Below are 24,125 nucleotides of genomic sequence, written 5' to 3' on the forward strand. Positions count from 1 at the left end.
TCATCGACGCCTGCAACCAACAACAACAGCAATAACAACTCGCCCGGTGCCCAGCCGCAACTCACGTGGGATGCCTTCTTCGCGCTGCGCCGCACGCGGCGGCGCATTGGGCAAGCCTGCTCTGGAGTCGGTGCCGTGGGTGTGACGTACTTTGGTCTCACCACCATGATCAACAACGGGTACGATGCGACACTCTCTGCACAACTGGGGGGCTTTGACCCGCTGATGCTCATGGGACTGAGTACCTTGGGCATGATGGCTGCGGGCTGGCTGGTAGGGCCCGTGTTTGGCAACATGGTCTTCAACTTGGCGTACAGAGGGGTTGTGGGCGAGTTCACTAGGGTATGTTGAAATCTACTTTCACGCCTTGGACTCTGAACATGGCGTGATTGGGGTATACTGTGTTTGTCGACAGGTTGCTGACGGCTCTATGCCTTGAATAGAAAGACTCGGCCTTTTTCAACAGAATCAAGCAGCACCGTGTCGATCCTACGGCGTCATCGCTGGCGAACCCGCCCCCGGATTACTATGGCGAGAAGATTGGGAGCGTGGCGGGATATAGGAGGTGGCTGAAGGATCAACGTGCGTTTAATCTCAAGACGGGGAGGTATAAGGCGACCAAGGCGTCTGAGTCCAAGGCTTTGTGAGCACTGACGAGATTGTGTATGGTGGTCATATGGCCAGAATGGGCCGAGTGAAAAGTAACAACGAGGCTGGTGGATGCATCCAAGACGTGACCTGCAAGGAGGACGACACGTCGGGATCCATTAACATGACGAGCATGGTATGATATATGACAGGATAAAACAAGACGAGAAAGATGGTACACTTGATGCATAACGAAAAAGTTTAGTCATGTCAAACTCTCTCTCCCCCTGTCTCAGCGCCACATGCCATCAGGTAACAACACTTGCGAGGCTGAGCATATGGCCTTGTCCGTGGGCTCGACGATAGCTATGACTTGTCTCTGAAGAATGCCTAAGCTGTACAGCTAAACACTGGGAGCAGCAATGAGCTAGACAAGGGACACGTAGGCTAAATGTATAAAGACCAGATATTCTTACGACCGCAGAAAGGTTTCCTTATCCACATCTGGCACATGATGGCTCCAACACGTCGACCAACCTCACTCACTATACCCATCGCCACCACTCCTTCGTGGCGTGCCATCCGTCCCCCAACACCAAGACGAGCGACTTATACGTCTATATCCAGCATCGCACGCCCCAAATATGACGCACCGCCAATTCCACCTTTGTCGTACTGGGATCCCGACACTCCATCACCGTTTGCGAGCACCGCATCCCCTTCAACACCATTGAATTATTTCCTCCTATTTCCACACCAACTCGCTACGAGCCCGTGTGCTTTCTTTCCCAAAGCATCGCCGCTGCTCCCAGCCTCCCCGCTGTCAATTTTCGATCAAGTTTTGTCCCCGGCTGCGCCTACGTCCCTCGTGTTACGCACACCTACGCGAACCTCTACGAAGAAGACATTTCTTTTCCCAGCCTCTCCATTATCGCCACGCTTCATGTGTCCTCGGACACCGCCTTCTTGCCCGGATACCCGGCTAAGGAAGGCATTGACTTGTAGCGTTGTGATGGTCATGGCGGAGCGGAAGGGAAGTGTGGCCAGTATGGCGAGGATGAGAGACACAATGAAACCAGATTCTCACAAACAGTCCCTGTTCTTAAAGAAAAAAGAAAATATGAGTCACCCGAAGACTATGGATAAGAAGGGGAGAGGCACTGAGTGCCAGTTGAAGGGGCTTTGGAAACGACTGTTTAGGAGAGGAAGGGAGTGAAGAAGAAAGGGCTGGTGTCGCTGAGCCCAGTCCAGATCAAGTTACGCTAGTTCAATCCCCTGTCGTCCAGAAACTACACATTCCCAAGTTCGTTGATGAGTAGTTACAAGTAGGCGTTAATTTGGCACGATTTACGCGCTTATTTTTGTAAACCAAATTCTTCAATGGAAGCCGCAAAGCGACTTGAATCTCGAATGCGGGCGAGAGCGTAGCCCGTCGACATGATAAATCAATTCCATGATTGATAATGGGGTGGGGTATGTTCAGACCAGTCATGTTGTGGGTAGCACATGGTACATAGATGATAAAAAACATAACGGTCAAGTTATGCAAAACGGAGGCGTTTCTCTCGGCGAGTTGAATCATTCGGCATACATACAAGAACCAACAGCTCGGTGGTACCGGCTGTATTGTGCTTGATGCTACGGCAGCTTGTGCAGCGGCAAAGCCGGTCGGTGGGCCTAGCGCAAGACGAGCGGCATCAGGCACGTCAGGCAAAGAGCAGAGCTTCATGGATATTGATAATGCGTGATCTGACGAATACGCGTAGAGGGGCGTCACAGTCGGTCGTGTGCTGAGGTTATCTGGAAAGAGGACCAAGTGGATGCGGTGGGCCGTGGACGCGGATCCAGGCACCCCAACATGCGACGCTTGGACAGGTGGTTATCAGTGGAGCAGCGCTAAATGACGAACAGACGAGCGTTTGCAATTCAAATTTGACATGCTGCCGCAGCTGCAGCGATAAAGGAAGGATTCGAGTGGAGCCTTGGTACCTGCAGGCACGTTCCGTCACCAAGCTGTCGGATCATGACAAGAGTCGAATGGACCAAGGACCAAGTACAAGAATCAAAAGTCCAACATCAAGCCTGTTTGGCAGTTTGGCAAATTCCGGCGCTAAGGCGGTTGGGACGTGGGCGGGAGAGTAGTGTGGCGCGGCATTTGTGATTGGCAGATAGTGGTGGTTATGGTGTGTCGCGACGCCGTTGTACATATCGTTGGCGGCATGGTTTGCCATGGATCTGGATCGTCATCTAGTTTGCCATGACATGTCAGATAGAACAGGCGCGGTGTCGGCCTCTTGTACAGATATCTCAATTGTTGACAGCCCCCACGCGCCGATAGCGGGCGGGGGTGTACTGGTAGAGTACATGGCTACATAATGGCAACTGAGACGAAACGAAGCGAGGGAGTGGCAAGGCAATGTAACGCAACACCTGCCGTGCTCGTCATGCTCACACGTAGCCGACGCCACAGAGGGAGTGGTTGATGGTCGGTGGATGGATTGGGATCATGGTGACAAACGAAATGGCATCTCGGGCTAGCCGAAGCGGACACGACGGAGCCTGACAGGTGCTAGGCCGCAGGCGGAAGGTGAAGATGGAGGTGGGGCACGTGAGTCGCTTCTCCAGACTCGAGAGGGTGCCAATGGGGATGCGTCCAAGCGCCCGTCATCCGAAGCTGCAGATAAGAACAACGGCAACGACTGCGCTGCGGCTGCCTCGATTCGCCATTACAGGCAGTTGGCAAGGAAGCCGCGCTGGATGCCACGGAAGGCGCTGCGGGCCAAGCGAGCCGAGCACTACAGTCAGCTTTCTAGAAGCCTTCCAACCCATACAACCGCCATCTGCCACCAACATGCTGTCCTTTTGGGCCCAATCTCCGTCCAGCGACCGCGTCTGACCAAAGCGCCCGCCATGGACACACCAAGCCCTATCCACCACCGGCCGATTTGCTGTTGCGGGGAGGTCCCAAGCTATTCCCAAGCTACTCCCAAGAGCCGCCGCGGGGCGCCAATTCACCCTCCCTGCTAGCTTTGCCTGCTTGGGAGAACGCTTGTTCTGCTCGCGGCCGTCTGGCCAACCAAACGTCGCGCCACCCTATCTGTCGGACGCCTGGTCTTTCACTGTGAAGGAGGGGTGCCAAGCTGCTGGCTCGTGCGCCGAGTGCACCAGAGGACGAGGGCCCTGGTCGCTTTGTTCCGCCGCAAGGCCATCTTTCCATCCTGGAATAGATAAATGTCAATTGCCTCCCCACCCCGTCCGCTGATCCATCACTTGTTAAAAGGTCACCGTTCCCAGGGTCTCCAGAAGCCCCAGAAGCCCTTTCTTACCTTCCTTCTGCCCTGTCCAACTCGCCCCAACATGGACCACGAAAAGGCAATCCCCGGCGATGAGAAGGCTCCCGCCGCCTATCCCACCGTCTCGAGCGAGCACGAGGCTGGCGGCGAATGGCGTGACCAGGAGGACTTTATGACCCGTAACGGTCTCAACCTGAAGTCTTTCCAGCGACGTCCCCAGGATGGCAGCACCATTGAACTCGACAAGTCGATGAAGACTCGCCATCTTCACATGATCGCCATCGGTGGTTCCATTGGTGCCGGTTTCTTCGTCGGTTCTGGTGGCGCTCTCAGCAGAGGCGTAAGATGCATACCATGTCACTGCCAACTGAATAAACGCTTACACTTGCTCAGGGCCCTGCCTCTCTCCTCATCGACTTTACCATTATGGGAATCATGATCTTCAACGTCGGTATGTACACGTGACACCTTCGCCCTGCCCTGCTCCGAATCTAATCATGCTGTTAGTATATGCTCTCGGTGAACTCGCTGTCATGTACCCCGTGTCTGGTGGTTTTTATACCTACTCTACTCGCTTCATTGATCCTTCCTGGGGTTTTGCCATGGGCTGGAACTATGTCTTCCAATGGGCTATTGTCCTGCCTCTCGAACTACTCGTCGCCGGTCTAACTGTGCAGTATTGGGAAGGTGCCAAGGGCACGAGCACTGCCGTTTTCATCACCGTCTTCTGGGTCTTCATCATCTTGATCAACGTCTTGGGAACCTTGGGATATGCCGAAGAAGAGTTCTGGTCTGCTTGCGTCAAACTCGGCGCCACCGTTGTTTTCATGATTATTGCCTTGGTCCTGGTCCTCGGTGGAGGCCCTAGCAACGGTATCTACTCGGAGTACTATGGTGCTCGTAACTGGTATGATCCAGGTGCCTTTGCCAATGGTTTCAAGGGTTTCTGCACCGTCTTCGTCACTGCTGCTTTTGCCTTCTCGGGAACCGAGTTGGTTGGTTTGGCTGCCGCTGAGACCAAGAACCCCCTGAAGTCTCTCCCCGGTGCTATCCGACAGGTCTTCTGGCGAATCACCCTATTCTACATCCTCGGTCTCTTCTTCGTCGGTCTTCTCGTCAAGCACACCGACAGTAATCTGATGGGCTCTTCCAGCGATGCCAACACTTCCCCCTTTGTCATTGCTGGCAAGTATGCTGGTCTCAAGGGATTCGACGACTTCATGAACACTGTCATCCTCATTTCAGTCGTTTCCATTGGTGTCTCCGGTGTTTACGGTGGATCGCGTACCCTGACCGCCCTTGCTGAGCAGGGTTACGCCCCCAAGATCTTCACCTACGTTGACCGCGCCGGTCGTCCTCTCTGGTCTGTTCTCTTCGTTCTCATGTGGGGTCCTCTCGCCTACATGAACTTAGCTGCCACTGGTGCTACCGTCTTCGACTGGTTCGTTGCCCTTTCCGGTCTCGCTGCTCTATTCACCTGGGGATCCATCTGCTTAGCCCACATCCGGTTCCGCAAAGCTTGGGCTTACCACGGCCATACTCTGGATGAGATTCCATTCAAGGCCGCCGGTGGTGTTATTGGTTCATGGATTGGTCTTTTCATCATTGTTATTGTCCTTATGGCTCAGGTAAGATATCTCTGTTGCTTTCTTGCAAACTATCCTTCTGACATTGACCTTAGTTTTACACTGCCGTCTCTCCCATTGATCTCCCTGCTGGCAAAAAGGTTGGTACTGCTGGGGACTTCTTCCAGGCCTATCTCGCCATCTTCGTCGTTGCAGCTTTCTGGGTTGCTGGTTACTTCTGGAAACGTGAAGGCTGGCTCCGTACTGCCCAGATGGACGTCGACACTGGTCGTCGTGAGCTTGACTGGGATCTTATTAACAGGGAGCGTGCCGAGATTGCCACCTGGCCTGCGTGGAGGCGCTTCCTCCACCGCATCTTCTAAGCTTTTGCACCCGGTTGCATTCGCTCACTGTAATGTTGTTGGGAAAGCAATGCTTTGTTTAACGTGTCGACGATTTATATCGTGCTTCTCATGTACTAATGCGTTTTACCACACATTAGTCAAAACTTGTTCAATGTCAATATACCCCTCATTTCTACCATCAGAACTTGCCTTGCCGCAGACTTGTTTGAAAAAAATTACATTCTCCCTTTGTGCACACATTCAAGTACATATATGAGTATTCTTGTTTCAACGATATGCATCCTGCCAAGCCTGCGACGTCTACTTGCAAAGGGAACCCTGCCACTGATATCCGCCAGTCTAGTGTGTAAACCATATGTGCTGCCACATGGACACGTGGAGTGCTCGTACGTTCCTAGAAGTGTGCTCAATTGATTAAAGTGTCGTATCCGTGTGACAATCATGAGCATTGTCAAAATAATAATAGAAGTAACTTGAAGCGCATTTATGTACTAATTGTCTTATAGGAAATAATCATTCGCTTTCCGGCTAGTGTATACAGCAAATAACCAGTATTAAGCCAACAGTTTGTTTTGATGAGTCTTCTCAGTCGGCCAAGTGTACATGGTATAGTAGCTATGTCGCATAGACAACGGAGAATGGAAGCAGGAAAAGAAGCCTTGATAGCAAAATAATCTGGTATCCCAACGTGAAAAATAAAAGATTAACCCAAAACATCTCAACACTACTAACATATCATGTGCTGTTTAGCATCCGAGCATTTGGCTCCTGTCTCTACTGCCCGGGCATATGCGCTACATCCCTGATATCCTTCGTCTCAATCCTTCCCATGCCGGGATACATGTCATGTCGATCGATGTGACTTTTGACCGTCGTAGCAGGTGCCAATTTTTCCCTTTCGCCCTCGCTGTCGGCTGTAGCAACCATGACCAACGCATTCTTATCCGTCTCGCTTGGTGGCTCTCTGTCCGGGAAACTCTGTACCTCGCCGCCATTTTCCTCAATTGGCGGTATTCCCGTCATATCTGGTTGATCGAACGACATTTTACGGACCCGGGACTCCAGAGATGCCGGTGGGGATTGTGGAATTGCGCTGAGGGACTTGGAGCGCACAGTCTCGAGGGTATTGGAGCCGTCCTCGGACATGTGGCCTAGTACCTCATCTACTGACAAGGATTGTGATGGGTCTGTAGGTACTTCGGGGACGCTATTTGAGCGTTGCTCTTTGCCGGGTGCTTGTTTGGTGTTCTTGGACCAGGATTTGAATTTAAAGGCTGACAGCCAGCCTGGACGTTTTTCTTTGCCAGCATTCGAGTTCAAAGCGCGCTCGGCAGCTAATTGAATATGACTTTTTGGCTCGGGCTTTGTTGATCTGAGCGCTGGGGCTGGTTTTGGTGCAGGAGCGGAGCGTATGTCATAGTCGGATTTGCGGCGCGCTCCTGCCGCGCTGGTGTCTGCTTTGGAAAGACCCAAGTCTGCCCGGTGCTTGGCAAGGCTGCTTTCTTTGAGTTCCTCGCTGATGTACTGCAGTGCTTTGTCGATAACTTCAATGTACTCTGGGTAGTCAACTTCACATGCTTCGCGGATGAGGCGCAGTTTCTCCCAATCCTGTCGTACTGCTGGACCTGTGAGATCAGGATGCCAGCCCATGCTCCTGAGGTCAGATCGAATCCCACGATCGACCTGCTCTTTGACGCCCATGAGATCGATGAGAGCATCAACTTCTGTGCGCACGACTTTGACGTACTGGGCAAATCGTGTCGTGTCCTTGACGGTCCAATGAGATGTTGTCATGCTTGGATTGCGTTTTAGGCTCGACCGTGCGCCTGTTTGGTTGAGAAGATCCTTCAAAAGTGCATATTTCTCGCGGAATCCTTCTAGCCGGTTGGTGTCAAGAGCTGGATACTCAATTCTTGTGAAGCTCTTCGGGCTCTTCAGGCCATACACGTTCATGAGCTCGTCCCGTGACGTATTTGCCGGACGGCCGGCAATCTCATGAAGTGCCCTTCTAATCTTCGCATTGATCACCTCTTCATCGAGCCTAGGGTCCCTGACTCCAAAGTTCACGGGTAGGTGCGGGTCCGGGTTCGTGATGCCAGGATGGCTAGGAATCATGTGCCGTGCAATCGTTGCAGGTGGTGCAGATATGCCTACGGCATCGCCAAAGATGAGCAATCGGCCCTGCTGGAGGCCAAGCTTTGCCAGCGCAACCTTTTGCGCATGATCGTGGTCTTTCGAAGGATGGATGAGATTGAAAGCCTCTACGCAAGTGCTGAACTGGGATGCGAGAGAGTAGACATCGGTCAGGATCTGGGCCTTGCTCTTCTGTCCAGCGGGCGCTGTGTCTTCGACGAAGTCTGTCGTGCTTTTCTCTGGCATAGTGACGGGGTAGGTTTGGATATGTTGCTGATGGGATGGACAGAGGTGTCGCACTCGAAGAAACTGTAAGCCAGCTGGCGGGAAAGCAGGATACACAACGAATCAGGTCCAGTCGATATTCACTGCATGTGCGCATGACGTTGAAGCATTGTCCAATCTAGAAGTGTGGCGCAGCTATGTGCACAAGAAGCGGGGCAGGCTGATCGACACGCCATTTCTCCTGACTTGGCCTTCAACTGTACTCACTCTTCTCATTCACGACAAGTGGCCATACCCGAGTTCATACATTGCTCAACTTTATGCCATACCTTTTCCTACAGAAATACACCTGTGCTTTTTTTTCTCGGCGCTACACGTGTCAAGAGCAGATCTGTGCAGTCAAGTGTGGTACCGGGCAGTTAAATTGTCCCAACGTAAAAATTCGCACCGACTTTTCAGTCAATCCCGTGTTTACAACACGGCTTGCTTACTTCGGTATGTTTGCCTTTTCCAAACAACCACATCAAGAGACTATATACTCTTCTGAATTAAACTTGATCCTCGTCATTGCCAAGAACATGCTGCGTATGAGACCTAAAACACGTGATTTTCCATCACCACCCTCCCCACTGAGCCAGATTTGGGATTGTCAAATGCGCGCATAACGCTACATAAGCGAACATAACTGTTGCCACAGTATTTTCATCTTCCGAAAGCGACCAAGGTTGGAGGCGTTGTGACTTGATTTGCCTAGTACGGCGACATGCGTACACAAACGACCTAATGGCATCTATCATTCTGATGGTTGGTTAATTACGTCAGGCTATTGTTCCTGAGATTAGTGGGTAGCATAGCGTGGGCTGGTCCCTAGCGGTCGTGTGCCATGGAACCGGAAATTACTACGGAGTCATTTCAGTCGTCGACGCAGAAGATCCTAAATTCTAAAGTTCATATTCGCATAACTAGCACTTTTCCACCATTGTTTCGCGATCGATACATTTACAACATTGGTGTTGGGATCCTGTTCGGGGGAATTAATACGGAGAAACAATGGAATATATGTATTCCTGCCCCGTTTCCGGGAGCGAAGCAATAATATAAATAATGTTATTAGACATGGTAAGAAGCACTACTATCGTCCGACTTATTTTGATTGGCCCTCGTTGTAGCAGAAACTTCGTCCTGATTGACTTGCTTTGGCTCAGTCTCCATCCTCTGTGAGACACTCCTCTCAATGCTGAACTCCTTTTTAATGAACATGTCACTTCCGCGGCGGTGTATCGCGCTAGGGCCCTGGGGCTGTAATCTTCGCTCTGTGATAATTTCGTCTTCGCTGCCGCGTTCAGATCCAGGTTGGAACTGAGACGCGCTGCTTTTGTTGGTAGACTCGACTGGTTCTAGATGATGGTCGCTTTTCCAGTCCGCTGGATACGATCGACGATTTGTGCTTGCCTTGCTACCTACGCGAGAGGTGAAGAGGGGACCGAAGAGGCGTAAGAACGGAGCGCGGAGCATTGGGAGACAGGCGCAAACGATGCCCGCGTTTGCTTCGATGACTGACCATATCGTGGCTGGAACGGGTCCCAGGGTCGGGTCAGGATTGCTCGCCGATCTTGCAATCGTTGTGGCACGATATATGGACGCGAAAGTAACGCTGTGCGTTGTTAGCGAATAGTTTCCTTCGAGTGAGACAATTCCAGTACTTACAACCCGCCAGTGCCAAACACGAGTGCTATACCCAACTTCTCAGCTTTTCCCATGGAGAGTTTCATGATTTGTCGAGCGGGCATAGCTAGAAGCATGAAGTCTGTGCTAATTTGAACGGTGGCATAAGAAATCCACCAGGGTTCATTCTTGAAGCACTTAGCACCCTTTATGCTGTGATCCCAAAAGGCGGCAATAGGTGTGCACTGGAAGACCGTGGCAATGGCGAAAGAAAGTCCCGTGACAACGATCCACGTGTCTGCCACAGCGTCAGTCAACTACAAGGTAATCCTGGAGCCGGAAGTTTTACTCATGATATGACAAGCGATGCGGAAGGAGCTCGTTGTCACAGCGAAGATGCGATAATAGAGGCACACTACCGATACTTTGTTGAACATGAGGACTATCTTATAGATAACTGCGATGGTTAGTAAATTCATATGCAATTCTTGACAAAGGTACACACTGTTTGCTCCATAGAACCACTTGCGGGCGGTAAGGCGAGTCTCCATAGGCAATGTCTTCCAAGGTCTTCCATAACCATATACCACAGCTATGCAAAGTTAGCCGCTGGCTCTAGAATGCCACGAATATACTACTAACCTTGGCATTCTGTGACCGTGAGTATTATCGACGATAACAAGGCTGCAATGATCATATAGTCATCCACTCCCAATCCACTTTTCTTAACAAACCGCTGAGCAAAGCGTGCACCGACAAAGAGCCCTGCGACTATGACGGCTATCACACTGGTGAGCCAGATGCCCCATCCACGTGCAACGGGACCTTGAGTGCCCAGGCCAACGTTTGGAGCCATGTTGAAAGAGGATATGACCGTGTCACGGAAGATTTAAAAGACAATACGCAAGGCCCACGACCAGGGGATTTGCCCGCATAATGAGTATCGTTCAAGGGCTCAAGGTCACAACCGAAGTGCATGGTACAATGGTACGCTAGAGGCAGACTGATGTAGGAGCGCCTGGAGCCTCCCTCGTGGGGCTGTCCGGTCATGTTGCGATGGCGACCCTTTTCGTCCACCTCCGTACATTTCGATTGGATTTGATGTCCCACTCGGTGGGAACTACCAACCTGATCCTTGCGCTTTCTTTGCGTTCAAGCTCGTCTTGCCAGAGCCGGATCGTTGGCCTTAGTGACCCAGCAAAAGCCGTCGATCGGCTCGGCGTAGTGTACTGATAAGGCATGGCTGGGTGACATCAGAAGACGGAGATCAGTGACGGACCGGTGTTTTGCCGAGATGCAGGGACGATGTGCGCTTTCGCCCACGTCAGCCGCATCTAGGAGAGAAAGAAAAAAATACATGGCAAACATGGTGAGAAGCAAACGTTAGTAGGGTGTCGGGGCTAGAATGTTAAGGGGACGGGGACGGCCACAACCTCCAAGGTTTAGGCATATGTTCTTGGGGTGGACATTGACGTCGAAGGGTGCCAGATCGAACGCAGATCGAAGGAGCAACTATCGCGTGGTGCCAAGCTACATTAACGTTAGCGTTGACAACCGAGATGACAGTCACCTCTTCGAACAATGGGTTGGAGTATTCTTTGCCGGTGTACGCCCGTACGCCTGTACGCTCGACATGCAACTTTCCGAATCAATACCATCTGCCTCGGCACCTTGTCTCCTTCGGGCTCTTTTTCTTGCCCGAGGGACTATGGCTAATGATGGCGTTTACGGTAATGCAGGAACAAGGAGCTAGAGGCGAACCAAGTCGCTGACGCAGGCCTGGAAGCCCTGAGCCGCGATTTACATTTCATCTCGTTAAAGCCAGCGGGCTTCGCTCCAGTTGCAAACAACGCTCAGAACTTCACCAGCCAAGGATAGGATTGCCATCGTTCCGGTTTGACAAGATGCACTACCTCCTTCCTACTGCTGCAGCTGTGACCTCGCTGTTCGGCCCGGCTGTTGCAGTGACAACAAACAGATTCAGTGTTCATACCTCAAGTGGTACTTTGATCGGCCATCCATCGTCTAACAGGACTTATGTGACCGAATTTCTCGGTATCCGATACGCGGAGGCGCCCGTGGGCGAGCTGAGGTTTGCAGCGCCGAAGAAGTACCATGCGCCTGCAGGAACCGTCTTTGAGGCATCCAATTGGGTAAGTGGTAAGAAGATTAGGGTAGTTTCCAAATTTGCTAACAGATCTAGTCATCGTATGTGTATTGGAACAGCTAGACAATGTTTGATGACTGACAATTGTACAGCGATTGCCCTGCAGTCAAACCGCCAGTATCTGCATTTCCAAACTTTACAGAGCCATCTGGTCTTCGCGTATGGAAGAACTTTGCAGCCCAGAACAACAATTCGGTATCCGAAGATTGTCTGAAGCTCAATGTTTGGACCACGGATACTGGCGAATCCGACGCTAAAAAGCCAGTGCTTGTCTTTCTCCACGGAGGCCGTAGGTCGCCCTATCTAGCCTTGGAAGTACCATTAATTTCTCTTCTAGGCTTTCAGATTCCAGGTCCTCATAGCCCCTTCTACAACGGTCAATATCTTGCCGACGCTGAGGATGTGGTGGTTGTAACGCTCAAGTATGGCCAGTACAGTCCTGACATATATTCGTCGCTAATCATATCAGCTACCGTCTCGGCATCTTTGGCTTCCCTGGTGCTCCTGGCATCGAGAAGAATGCAGCGCTCCGTGATCATCGTACCGCAGTGGAGTGGGTCCGCGATAACATCGCTGGTTTTGGAGGAGATGCTTCGCGCATTGTCATCTATGGACAAAGTGCGGGCGCTGCCGCTGTCGATTATTGGGCATATGCCTGGAAAAATGATCCAGTCGTTTCTGGACTTATATCCATGTCAGGAACCTCGCTGAGTTTCATTCCCAACACAGCCAAGTATTCGCAGTCCATATGGTACAACGTTTCCCAGACCATAGGCTGTGGTGGTGCTGAAGACGATCCTGGTGCAGTAATTGCATGCGTTCGAGCTGCAAATATGTCCGCCCTTTTAGCGGCATCAGCAAAGGTCCCAGGACTGCCCAGTGGAGCTTTGACACAAGCGACATTCCACCCCACCGTAGACAATATCACGGTCTTTGCCGATTACGAGAAACTTTCCGAGTCGGGCTCTTTTGCGAAGATCCCATTCTTATCCGGCAATGCTGACCACGAGGACGGGTGGTATCGTATTTCTGGATGGGCCACCAAGCTGAACTTCACCAACACTCAGTGGGAACTTTTCACCCAGCGCGCCTTCACTTGCCCGACTGCACATTCAGTAGGCTACAGAGTCAAGCACGAAGTGCCTACTTGGCGGTATAGATACCACGGCGAATGGGACAACCTCCTTCTTTACAACAGTAGCGCAGGCCTCGGCCCTCGAGGAAGCGCAGCGTACCATGGATCTGATCTGGGCTTGGTCTTTGGCACCGCCCAGGACATCTCTGGTCTGCCAAACAGCCCTGCTGAAAATAAGTACATGAAGTACATTCAGGGCGCGTGGGCTGCATTTGCTCGAGACTCGCAAAAGGGTTTGACGCAGTATGGATGGCCAGAGTACAAGTCAGGTAAGTCAATTCCAAATTGGATGACTTTGTTGCTCATAATCCAAAGGCAACGCCACATTGGTCGAGCTGGCCTACAACAACAACCTTCCAACCCAGTTTGTTGACCCATGGATTTATGACAAGCCGTGTCCTGTCAGGAACGACCCTCTGCCAGGGCGAGGTGCCTTTTAGACTCAATTGAGCAACGAGAGCTCTCTGAAAGAGGGCACTAGTCCCAACATTATCGTTATCTAGATACTCATTTCATGAACGCGCATGCTTTGATTCACGCTCATCTTGCCATATTTGGACAGAGTAGGCTGACAAGGTCCATGATGAGCATCTCTGTAACCGGCATAGAAAGAAGTTGTTGACCTCACCTTTGGTGGTCACAGCCTCTACCCACCCCTCACGTTTGGATGTGTTCTCACTTGCAGTTACGAGCTGCGCTTAGGCCGCTTCCAAGACCGGGATTCGCGCCTGAGATCAGCATCAGCCGGCTGTCGAAAAGCCGAAAACAAAATGAGGCGTAAAATCTCCCATCGCAATCTCCTTGGACTGTGAATGGAACACAGCTCCACACACTGCACTGCGCACGCAACACATGTGTGGTTTGCGCAATGATGGAAGCTTTGGGCAAGGGCCAACAAGCACGTGGAGGTAGCGCTCACGGAGGTATACCGCCGAACGGGCTAGTCCTGATTTCGACTATTGCATGATAGTAATGTGATTGAGCGCAGAACTGCTTGGCTTGTCTCCAGCTCTTTCTGTAGACGGGGGTTTTTTTTTCACCAACGCAATCTTTACATTTTATCGTGCCTTCAAGCTAAGAATATGCTATAGTCATCCGACTCGCACCTCGCTGCCTGAATCTTCCCATAGCTTCAAACATACCCTAGCAAAATTTAGATTACCGGTAGGGTGACTACTGGCAGGAAAACAGAATGTTAGAGGTGGTGTTCCGTCTTGGCAATGTAAAAATCCCTATAGTTGAGCCCAGGATATCCAGGATCGAGGTGCAAGTACCGGGACGAGAATGCCATGCCGCGTTCGTACTAACCTTACAAGGCAAAAGGTGGGGCATTTGCCATTACGGCGTGCGTGATGTCTGCATGATCCACGAGCATTACTCCCCGCTCCTCGGGTCTGGATGCTTGGGACGAGTGAGCCACTGGACGTCTGGTACAAAAGCCCAGGGTATGCCATATTCTGCAAGCGCCATGTCCTTCATACTTGCACCGACTGCAAAATAAATAACTTGTACGGGACGACTGACCAGCTGCCATGATGAATTCGACTATTGGCGCATGGCAGTTCACACCGCTCTTGACCGAATTCCCCGCAAACATTTTACCTAATCTAGGATTCTGGAGCGCGACCAATGGGTCTTGGGAATACCAGATCCAGTTATCATGGCCTTTGAACTGGACTAAACCAGCGGAAAAGTCGGTTGTGGAAACGATGTAAGGCGACTCCCAGAACTCTTATGATAGTGATGTAGCGAAGCTGGACTCACCGATTAAAATAGGTACGTCCTAGACGGAAACGCCCTGGGCATGACTGCAACAGAAGCCTTCCGCCGCCGTCGACCGGTCGAGTTCAACATGCCAGATTGCATCGTGGTTAGCATAGGGTACCCAGAGACGATTGAAGATTCACCGTACAGCCAGCAACGAAGCTACGACTTCCAACCGCCAGTCTGCGAAACCTGTCCTTTACCCACCATTCCTGGAGTGCCTTCAAACGCGGATAACTTGATCGAGTTCATCGACACGGCTCTGCGACCCTGGGTTCGCGGCACGGCTTTCCCCAAGGCTGATTTCGATCGTGATGCGCTGTACGGCCACTCTTTCGGTGGCCTCTTTGTCCTATATGCCCTTACAGTGCGCCCAGACCTCTTCGATACATTTCTCAGCGCCTCGCCTGCGCTTTCCTTCAACGACGACTACATCTTCAACCATACGGAATTTCTTGCGCCGCTTGTTTCTCCGTCCAATGTCTCCAACGGGACCAAGCCCGCATTCCAAATAAGCTACGGCGCTCCAGAGCAGACTCCAATGAAGAGGGGGACGGAGACAAAAGACGAATTTGAGTTTAGGAAGAGTATACTTGTCCCTCAGCAGATGACTAGGTTGTCGCAGAAGCTGTATAATACATTACAAAATAGTACCGCCTTGAGGGATATCAGCATCCACGAGTACCCTTTTAGTGACCACGCGGCTGTAGCGGCGGCGGCATTGGGAGATGGAATTGATTATTTCCTAGATTGGTGCACAGCGAAATACTGTTAGGCATAGCACATGGCCGTTCTCTAGGCCCCTCTCTCGGTCAAACCAAAATTCGGTCCTAGATATATCTGGTCCTGCTATATGTGCGCAGAGTCGCCGAGACCCTTTTACCGTTCACTGCGTACCTTGTCAGTTGCGCTATGACGTATGGATGATGCTCGCTAGGTACTCTGGGGCGTCGCTGAAGACTTCCTCGGCTACTCTGAAGTTTGATTCATCTATCTGCACTTCTTCCGCGTTAACCGAACACAGCAGAGTAGATTTCCGGGCTACTTGCCGGTTTAGAAGAATCATAGTGCTGGCACTGGCACTGGCACTGGCGCTGACACTGACCGCCTCTCTGGACTGTTGCACATGGTGATTTGAATTTGATTCGAGGTATCGAGGTTTGGGGTCGTGAACTATGAAGGAGCCCATGTGACGAGCGCCCGACGTCTTTTTCTACAGTACTAAGCGACTGGTGGAATCGAACACGTACCGTACACATCACCCACATGGGGTCATGATAAGTGATAGCATGAGTGGGCACTTTCCACCGCTCATTTGTGCCAAAGTTGGCGTAGGTGGTGCGGGCGAAAAGGCGACTGGTGGCGGCATTGGCTGACATGAGTGGGGCAGTGGATACAGCCGCCAGCAAGAGCCTCAACCGATGCCGCTCCGGTGTTTGATGGGCGCGCAGCCCTGGAGAGAGCAGAAAAGAATTTCGCCTAGAGTTTCCCGGGGTACGTCATCTTGAGGAAGAAAGAAGGGTCCGGTGAGGGGGGAGGTTGAAATGTCCAAAACCCTAGACGCACGCTTTCTGGTACGAGGAAGCAAGCAAACGACGGCAGGACGACATCGAATTGACTTGATAGATACGTACACATAAAACAAGACACGGCCAAGATGCAGCGAGCACACACGACCGAGAGCTTGCGCACGCCCGGGGCCAGCATCTCGACGCTGAATCTGAATAAGCTCCCACGGCCGGGAATTGAGCGGGCGCCCACATCGACCAACCTCACACGGCCACTCCCGATTCAGCGCCTCGAGGGCAAGGTGGTGATGATTACGGGCGGAGGCGGCAAAGTGGGCGTCGAGTCGGCCGGACGACTCCTCATTGAAGGCTGCAATGTCGCCCTCATCGACATTGACCAGAACGCGCTCGAGGCGGCGGTGCCCGTCCTAAAGGCGGCGATACCAACCGGCAGCCCAATAGAGTCGCGGCTGCTCACCATCGTCGCCGATGCAACAAAAGAGGCGGATGTCGAGGCATGCGCGAAAAAGGTGGTGCAGCGCTTCGAGCGGCTCGATGCGGCCCTGCTAAACTGCTGCCACCGCGGCGAGTCCAAGAGCATCTTTGACGTGACCGAGCATGACTTTGACAAGATCATGACCATCAACGCAAAGTCGGGTATATCTTTCACCCTCACCACTCTTAAACACGACTGACTCTGCAATGCAGCCTTCCTGGGCGTCAAATACGCTGCTGCTGCCATGCAAACCACATCCTCCCCGCAGCACGGCGGCTCCATAATCATCCGCTCCTCCATTGCCGGCCTCCGCGGCTTCCCTAACCTCATTGCCTACAGCAGCGCCAAGTTTGCACTCCGCGGCATTGCCCTAACCGCCGCCGAGGAACTGGGCCAGTACGGCATCCGTGTCAACACCATTCACACCAGCATCATCCAGACATCCGGCTACAAGGACGGCTGGACCAAGGAGCGCCTGGCCGAGCTCAAGGAGGAAACTGCTTTGGAGCGTTTCAGCAGCCCGGACGATGTGGCTAGCGTCGTGGCCTTTTTGGTGAGCGAGGATAGCAAGTTCATGACTGGGGGACACTTGAAGATTGATGGTGGCTGTGTGGCTGTTTAGACATCTCATCATGCTGGAGCCTAAACTATGTTTGCATTCATGGAGTTTGGGGCGGCCATGGCAGGTACCATAGAGGTCACTTTCAGCCATCATACATTCAGTAATCCTAGACGAGTAGAGAGTGCATCAAAGCCGACGTCTCACCTCATTGCTTTACTCTCCTCGACATCATCCAGATTTCACTGCCTTCTCCTTTCCTTCCACCTCAGTATCCAGCTCATGCATGCATCCAACGACAGCAGAATAAAATACTCAGCCATCATGCTTGGTAGAAGCCTTCCTTCCCTCAATCGTTTTTTCCCAAAGAACCGATTTCTCATGAACGGCCAGAAACTCGAAGGTGCCAGTAGAACAAGAACTAGCCTTGCTCTTTTCCGTCTCCTTGCCCATCAGCAACAGATACGGGTCCAGCCGAACTTTGGCATACCCATTTCCCAGAAACACTATCTCCACTTTATACCCCTCTGGTACCGTCTTCAACCCCACATGGCGAAATGACGCATGTGGCGGTCCTGCAAAGTCGCCCATGGCAAACGATATGCTACGCGGCAGTAACAACAGTCGAGCTGTATACACGCCCCCATGCTTGCTAGCACCTGCTGTCTCCGACACTGTGAGTGTGCGCTTCCCATCCCAATATTTGTCCACGTGCATGCCACTGTAGCCTGGGCAGTACAACGACCAGCGGCCCTCGATGACTCCGAGCGGAACGGGGATGCGTGCAGCAATAGTGTTACGGAGGAGAGACTCGGCCATCTTGCAGCGAGCGATTGCATCATTGGTTACTTTCGCCTCGGCTTCGGATGTTTTTGTCATCTTCAAGACCGCTGAAGTCATCTCTTCGCATGAGAGACGCAGCATATCTTCTCCTTTCGGATTGCAGCCTGTCAGTTTGTGCAGACAAGGCAGGGGACCAGAAGAAGCTGCAACAAGTGCGTCGTATTCAATAAGGTATTCCTTCTCGTCAGTGAAGTTGATGGTGGCTCGCACCGTGGCGAAGGCGGCAGTGAAGACCGCGAGGCTGCTTTCCTCATGCCTTTCAATGTCCTGGCTCGGCTTCTTGGGCTCGATGAAGAATGGGTTGTCATAGGGTTTTCCGATTCGAAGAAACATGTCCCTGATGCTTGGGGTGGTGCCTGATGTGCCGCTCGACGTAGCAATCGATACAGTGCGACGGCGTGTAGGCAACTTGGACTTTCCTTGGAGTTGTTGCTTGTGGGCCATCAGGTTCGACGATGTCAAGCCAGTTGCCTGGTTGCTGACCAGTGGCATGACTGAGCCTTGACTGCTTATCACATACTTTGCACGCGCTGGGTCTCCTTCCACCTTCTTCTTCTGGAGTATGAATGGTATGGGTGCTGGCCGGGGAGTCGTCATGAGCTCACTGACCATACGCGACGGAGGTGTCTCTGGGACAAGGATCTGAGGCTCGGGCTTTGTTGGTTTGATTTTCTTCGGCTGAGGCCCACTCGTACTCTCATTCAGGCTGTAGGGTGACTCGCTGGGTAGTTTGTTGGCGGCAGAGAGGACTTTGGGGGCGACAGACGGGAGAGGAATGGGAGTCTTGATCACTCCGGGCGTCTTTTCTGGAGACCGAGTGGCAACCTCTGGGATAGCTGGTGGCCTTCCCGTCTTGTTCTTCTTTAGTGAGTCCTCTGCAATGCCAGTATCGTCGAATTTCGGAGAAAATGTGAAACCGGGGTTGGCCATAGACTCCTTCAAGCTCTGCAGGAAACCAGGCCCGAGAAAGCACAAGTCGCTGCTCACCTTGTCGTTGGTGGCAGCTGCTTTCTCGGCATTCACACTACCCTCCCTCTTGCGCTTCATACTAGATACAGGCGTACCATCCGGCCCTTTCTCTCTCTTCTTGTACGGACCGCGCGGACCATACCTGCCTTTCTTGACCGGAGTCGCGGGCGTCTGGTCAGCTGGGGGGTTTGGTGCTGCCTCTTTTACCTTCTCTGCTTCCTTCGTATTCTGTGTCTCCCGAGCTTCTTTCTTGAGCCTTCGCATCTCCTTCTTCTCCTTCTTCTCTTGCTTTCTACGAGCTCTCGTATCGATAATACTTGCCTTAGCACCCTCGGCGGCGCCTGACGCTGGCTCGTCGTCCTGGTAGTCCATGGCGTTGTACGTACAAGGCTGCACCTGCATATCTGAGCGGACAAGGTGTTGCCTTGGGATACTATAGAGTCCTTGGGGTGGCATGCCTGCGATCGCGCCCGGCAAATCCACACTTGATCTGTACTAGTGTCAGAGTGAGCGTTCAACACAGTACAGTAGAGGTAGGTACCTTGAAGTCTCACAGCGTGGACGTAGATGTGTGAGTAGATCAAGCAACTCCGCCCGGATGAGCAAACAAACAAAACAAAAAAGCGCGAAAAATTAGGCAGCTCCGCGTGCGGGGGAGCAGACGGGCAAACCAACGGTGAAAGTGAAAGCGGCCAAGCCGCGGGCAAAGATCCGGATTCACCATGAGTGCAACATACATCATCATTTGCTTCCACTAACGAGACATGACACAATGTATGGCCTAGACTGTATGATTCTTCTATATGCACGCAACATCTACATGAACACCCGCGTCTAACATGAACACCAAAGAGCTTACACTTCCGCTTCTCTTCTATATGCACAACCGCGTGCCGTATGTCCCATGCACCCGGGTGTCGTAAAACACTTGACATACTAGTGTACAAGGGTCACTGTAGTCGCCAAACACCTATTGGGTGCTTACCCACACTGTCAAGTTCTTTATGACACCCGGGTGCATATCTGTAACGACACATCCGACACACACTTCTAATTCGCCATGAAGAGAATCCACAGTCAAGCCATCACCCACGTATCAAAACAAAAAGCCACGCATCATCTAATCCTTCTTCGGCCGTCCGTTAGGCGGTTCCAGTTTCTCGTTTCCCTTTTGAATGAAGAACTTGCGCTCGAGGAACTTGAGTCCTTCGTCAATGATGCTGTATCGTCTGTTAGTTTCCGCATCCTTCAGTATGGGACAAACTTACATAATCGGCGCACTGATCGCCATGACAGCGTTCCATTCATTTCCATTAAGCGGCATGACGCTGAACAGGCCCTGCAAAAAGGGAACATAGAGCAAGGCAAAGTGCAGTGCCATGGACAGGCAAATCGCGTACACAAGCATCATGTTCTTCCACAGCGGTAGCGTGAGCAGACTCTCACTGCTACTGAGCGCATTCATCGCGTTCAGCATTTCAATCACGACCAAGATGCTTAGAGAGACTGTACTAGCAGCCTGCGCGGAGCTGTTGCTGAACATTTCGCACCCAATTTCTGGGAATTGGGTCGAACAACGATGAAAATGGCGGAGGTGATAGAAGGAAATCTGGGGCCCTTGGCTGTTGAACATGAACCACCATGCATAGCCAGCGACAGTCGCAGCGCCGACGTACGTACCGATAACCATGTAGCGGAAGAACAACCAGCCGCCAATAAGAGGCTCATCACGCTTGCGAGGTTGACGTCTCATGATGTCATGGTCGGCGGGGTTGAAGGAGAGTGCGGTAGCGGGAAGACCGTCAGTGACGAGGTTTACCCAGAGGAGTTGAACGGGGATCAAGGCTTCCGGCATGCCCATTGCGGCAGTTAGGAATATGGAGACGACTTCGCCAATGTTGGAAGAGATGAGGTACCGGATAAACTGCTGTGTGTTGTTGTATATAGAACGCCCCTCCTCGACGGCGCCTTCGATGGTGGCAAAGTTGTCGTCTACGAGGACCATGTCGGCGGCGAGCTTGGCTACGTCGGTTCCGGAGCCCATAGCAACGCCAATGTCGGCTTTCTTGAGGGCAGGTGCATCGTTCACACCGTCTCCCGTCATGGCAACAACTTCACCAGCTTGTTGGAGGAGGTCAACCAGCTTAGACTTGTGAGTGGGCTCGGTACGGGAGAAGAGACTGGCGTGCTTGGCGGCTTCCATCTTTTCAGACTCGGAGAGGTCGTCAAATTGGCGGCCTGTGTAGGATTTACCAGTAAGATCTTCACTGGGACCAAAGACTCCGATTTGACGGCAAATAGACTCGGCGGTGTTCTGATTATCTCCAGTAATGACCACAACGCGGATTCCAGCAGAGCGACACTTGGCGATGGACGCACGAACTTCGGGACGAGGAGGATCCAACATGCCAACGAGACCGATGAGTGTCATGTTCTGTTCGAGCTGCGTATATTCCTTGGTAGTCTTGGCGTTTGATAGAAGCGGGTTGGATGCAATATCGTCCACAGACGCTACAGCAATAACTCGTAATCCGCGGTTACCGTACTCCACGATTTCCTTGTTGATAAGGCTGGCCAATTGTTTACTCATCGGGACCTTCGTTCCGTTTTTGCCAACGACGACATTGGTGCAGCGATCCAGAACAGATTCAGGAGCGCCCTTGACGAGAAGTTTCTGCGAGTTACCGCTCTTGACGAGGACAGACATGCTTTTTCGATCGCGGGAAAACTCATACGTAGCTAGGCGCGAGTATTGGCTTTGGTAGTGCTTGGTAGAGAAGTCGAGGCGCTGTTCGGGCGATGTGTTTGCGCGGGTCGCGTTGTGGCTGATATCAGTAGTGCCAACCTTTTCAACCAGCACACGAAGCGCACCCTCAGTAGGCTCACCAACAAGGCTGTAAGTCTCATTCTTGGAATCGTAGGCAAGCGCAGCGTCGTTGCAAAGCGCGGTAACCTCACAGATCTGGCGTACGGTATCATATTGGGCAGCAAGGTTTTGCACAGGCTTGCCTTGAAGCGAAATCTGGCCCTCAGGGGCAAAGCTAGTACCTTGGACGTCAAATTCCTCGAGCCCACTGCCATCCTCACTAAGAAAGACCATTTTGTTAACACTCATTTGATTGGTAGTGAGGGTACCGGTCTTGTCGGAGCAGATGACACTACAGCTTCCAAGCGTTTCGACAGAAGGCAAGCTTCGCACAACTGCATTCCTCGCAGCCATCTTGCGCGTACCCAGAGCCAGACATGTTGTAATGACGACGGCCAGACCTTCTGGAATGGCAGCAACACCGAGCGAAACGGCGATCTTGAGGTAGTAAATAGCACCCTTTGCGAAGCTGCCGTGCGAAGGATCGCTAAAGTTACCGACGTTGATGAGCCAGACGAGAATGCAGATGGCGGTGATGACCTTGGCGAGCTGGTCACCGAAGTCGTTGAGCTTCTCCTTGAGCGGGGTGGGCTGCGAGATCTGTGCGGTGATGCTCTCATGGATATCTCCAATGGCCGTGTTCGCGCCTGTCAGCACAACCAATGCGGTCGCATGGCCTGTGACAACTGTAGTTCCAGAGAAGAGCATGTTGACCTGATCCTGCTTGACGGCATTCTCATCCTTGACTTGTCTGGTATCCTTGGAGACGCTCTCGCTCTCTCCAGTCAGGATGGATTGATCGACGTTGAAGCTGTTGCTTGAAATGGACAGAATCCTGCAGTCTGCGGGGATCCTGTCACCGATGGTGACGGAGATGACATCGCCGGGAACCAGCTCGTCGGCCTTGATACGCGTAATGTGTCCGTCACGTACGACCTTTGCTTCGTTGGCCGAGTATTCCTGGAGGGCGGCAATGGCCTTTTCTGCGCTAGTTTCCTGCGAGACTCCGACGACGGCGTTCAGGACGAGGATGGTGAGGATCTGGGCCGTCTGTTAGCGCGAGTGCATGAATCCGGCTATGGAATGTACGTACAACTGCCGGGTCTACGAAAGCGGTCCAGCCTTCTTCCTGCTCGAATATGGCAAGTACGAAGGATACTGCTGCTGAGCCCAGCAGAATAATGACCAGTTGGTCCTTGAATTGCTCGAGGATGAGCTCCCAGATGGGTGTAGGCGGGTCTTCTGGCAGCGCTGTTGCTAGTTAGCAGCCATGCATGCCCCGAAAACGACTGAACCTACCATTCCTGCCATATTGTTCCCGCGCACTCTTGACCTGTTGTGCACTAAGACCCTTGTGCTCTTCGACCTGGAAATGCCTCAGCGCCTCAACAGGCGACTTTGTGTACGCATTCTCCATGCCCACGGACTCTTCCACCAAAGACGCCTTTTTCGAGTATTCCACGCACTCGTTTATTCTGTACTTGATGGGGTTACGCGATGGTGTCGTGTCGTTGTGGCACTATGTCGTGTCTGCTAGGCAAATGATGGCTTCTGTTTTTTTCTTGAGAATGGGAATAGTACCCGTCGTTTGTCTGTGACGTAAAGTGCGAGGGCCGCCTGACAAACACGTCTGCAACGCTGGATTATCGACGTTGCTGTCCTTGTCCTTGTGTAGATGAGCCCGTGTGGTACTCCCGGCGCATACAAGAGGGCAAGGGGAGAAGGCAATGGAAGTTTCTGCGGTAGTCGATGGCAGAATCGGCGCGGCGCAACAGTCTTGTCGAGACGTTCGGCGCATCCCAAGAAATGTGTCCTCTCTGAACGGACCCGCATGCGCCACAGCGCTAAGCCACATGCAGACCTCAACAGCCACTTTTCGCCCATTCCCACGTTTCGATGTAAGCGTGCGCACACCATATTTTGCGTCCGGTTTACCTGATGCGGTAATTATATCACTACATCATTGCTAGTACCGAACTAAGCT

General features: G+C 52.2%; 9 protein-coding genes across 9 annotated transcripts; 5 read left to right on the forward strand and 4 right to left on the reverse strand.

The window, feature by feature from the left end:
- Positions 1 to 165: 165 nt before the first annotated feature.
- On the forward strand, positions 166 to 647 carry PtrM4_031850 (putative presequence translocase-associated motor subunit Pam17; the record flags this gene model as incomplete). Its single annotated transcript, XM_001939026.2, has 2 exons — positions 166 to 342; positions 444 to 647. 2 exons carry the CDS (start codon positions 166 to 168, stop codon positions 645 to 647), a joined length of 381 nt encoding a protein of 126 aa, XP_001939061.2.
- Positions 648 to 3,945: 3,298 nt separating this feature from the next.
- On the forward strand, positions 3,946 to 5,829 carry PtrM4_031860 (LysP, Amino acid transporter; the record flags this gene model as incomplete). Its single annotated transcript, XM_001939028.2, has 4 exons — positions 3,946 to 4,221; positions 4,275 to 4,332; positions 4,389 to 5,509; positions 5,563 to 5,829. The coding sequence occupies 4 exons, from the start codon at positions 3,946 to 3,948 to the stop codon at positions 5,827 to 5,829; spliced, it is 1,722 nt and encodes a 573-aa protein (XP_001939063.1).
- A 756-nt stretch (positions 5,830 to 6,585) lies between these two features.
- PtrM4_031870 (uncharacterized protein) lies at positions 6,586 to 8,190 on the reverse strand (the record flags this gene model as incomplete). The annotated part of the gene is made up of 1 exon (XM_001939029.1): positions 6,586 to 8,190. The coding sequence occupies one exon, from the start codon at positions 8,188 to 8,190 to the stop codon at positions 6,586 to 6,588; it is 1,605 nt and encodes a 534-aa protein (XP_001939064.1).
- A 1,089-nt stretch (positions 8,191 to 9,279) lies between these two features.
- Positions 9,280 to 10,690, reverse strand: PtrM4_031880 (uncharacterized protein; the record flags this gene model as incomplete). The annotated part of the gene is made up of 5 exons (XM_001939030.1): positions 9,280 to 9,823; positions 9,877 to 10,132; positions 10,184 to 10,291; positions 10,340 to 10,426; positions 10,477 to 10,690. The coding sequence occupies 5 exons, from the start codon at positions 10,688 to 10,690 to the stop codon at positions 9,280 to 9,282; spliced, it is 1,209 nt and encodes a 402-aa protein (XP_001939065.1).
- A 1,048-nt stretch (positions 10,691 to 11,738) lies between these two features.
- PtrM4_031890 (PnbA, Carboxylesterase type B) lies at positions 11,739 to 13,576 on the forward strand (the record flags this gene model as incomplete). Its single annotated transcript, XM_066103983.1, has 6 exons — positions 11,739 to 11,987; positions 12,038 to 12,048; positions 12,094 to 12,290; positions 12,339 to 12,423; positions 12,471 to 13,405; positions 13,452 to 13,576. 6 exons carry the CDS (start codon positions 11,739 to 11,741, stop codon positions 13,574 to 13,576), a joined length of 1,602 nt encoding a protein of 533 aa, XP_065966185.1.
- Positions 13,577 to 14,671: 1,095 nt separating this feature from the next.
- PtrM4_031900 (Esterase multi-domain protein) lies at positions 14,672 to 15,675 on the forward strand (the record flags this gene model as incomplete). Its single annotated transcript, XM_001939032.2, has 2 exons — positions 14,672 to 14,847; positions 14,913 to 15,675. The coding sequence occupies 2 exons, from the start codon at positions 14,672 to 14,674 to the stop codon at positions 15,673 to 15,675; spliced, it is 939 nt and encodes a 312-aa protein (XP_001939067.1).
- Positions 15,676 to 16,557: 882 nt separating this feature from the next.
- PtrM4_031910 (FabG, Dehydrogenase with different specificities (related to short-chain alcohol dehydrogenase)) lies at positions 16,558 to 17,526 on the forward strand (the record flags this gene model as incomplete). The annotated part of the gene is made up of 2 exons (XM_001939033.1): positions 16,558 to 17,065; positions 17,117 to 17,526. The coding sequence occupies 2 exons, from the start codon at positions 16,558 to 16,560 to the stop codon at positions 17,524 to 17,526; spliced, it is 918 nt and encodes a 305-aa protein (XP_001939068.1).
- Positions 17,527 to 17,778: 252 nt separating this feature from the next.
- Positions 17,779 to 19,647, reverse strand: PtrM4_031920 (uncharacterized protein; the record flags this gene model as incomplete). Its single annotated transcript, XM_066103984.1, has 2 exons — positions 17,779 to 19,517; positions 19,572 to 19,647. The coding sequence occupies 2 exons, from the start codon at positions 19,645 to 19,647 to the stop codon at positions 17,779 to 17,781; spliced, it is 1,815 nt and encodes a 604-aa protein (XP_065966186.1).
- Positions 19,648 to 20,395: 748 nt separating this feature from the next.
- On the reverse strand, positions 20,396 to 23,558 carry PtrM4_031930 (MgtA, Cation transport ATPase; the record flags this gene model as incomplete). Its single annotated transcript, XM_066103985.1, has 4 exons — positions 20,396 to 20,495; positions 20,544 to 23,182; positions 23,235 to 23,392; positions 23,441 to 23,558. The coding sequence occupies 4 exons, from the start codon at positions 23,556 to 23,558 to the stop codon at positions 20,396 to 20,398; spliced, it is 3,015 nt and encodes a 1,004-aa protein (XP_065966187.1).
- Between the last annotated feature and the right edge of the window lie 567 nt (positions 23,559 to 24,125).

This window comes from Pyrenophora tritici-repentis, chromosome 1, assembly GCF_003171515.1.
Source record: "Pyrenophora tritici-repentis strain M4 chromosome 1, whole genome shotgun sequence".
NCBI lineage: Eukaryota > Fungi > Ascomycota > Dothideomycetes > Pleosporales > Pleosporaceae > Pyrenophora > Pyrenophora tritici-repentis.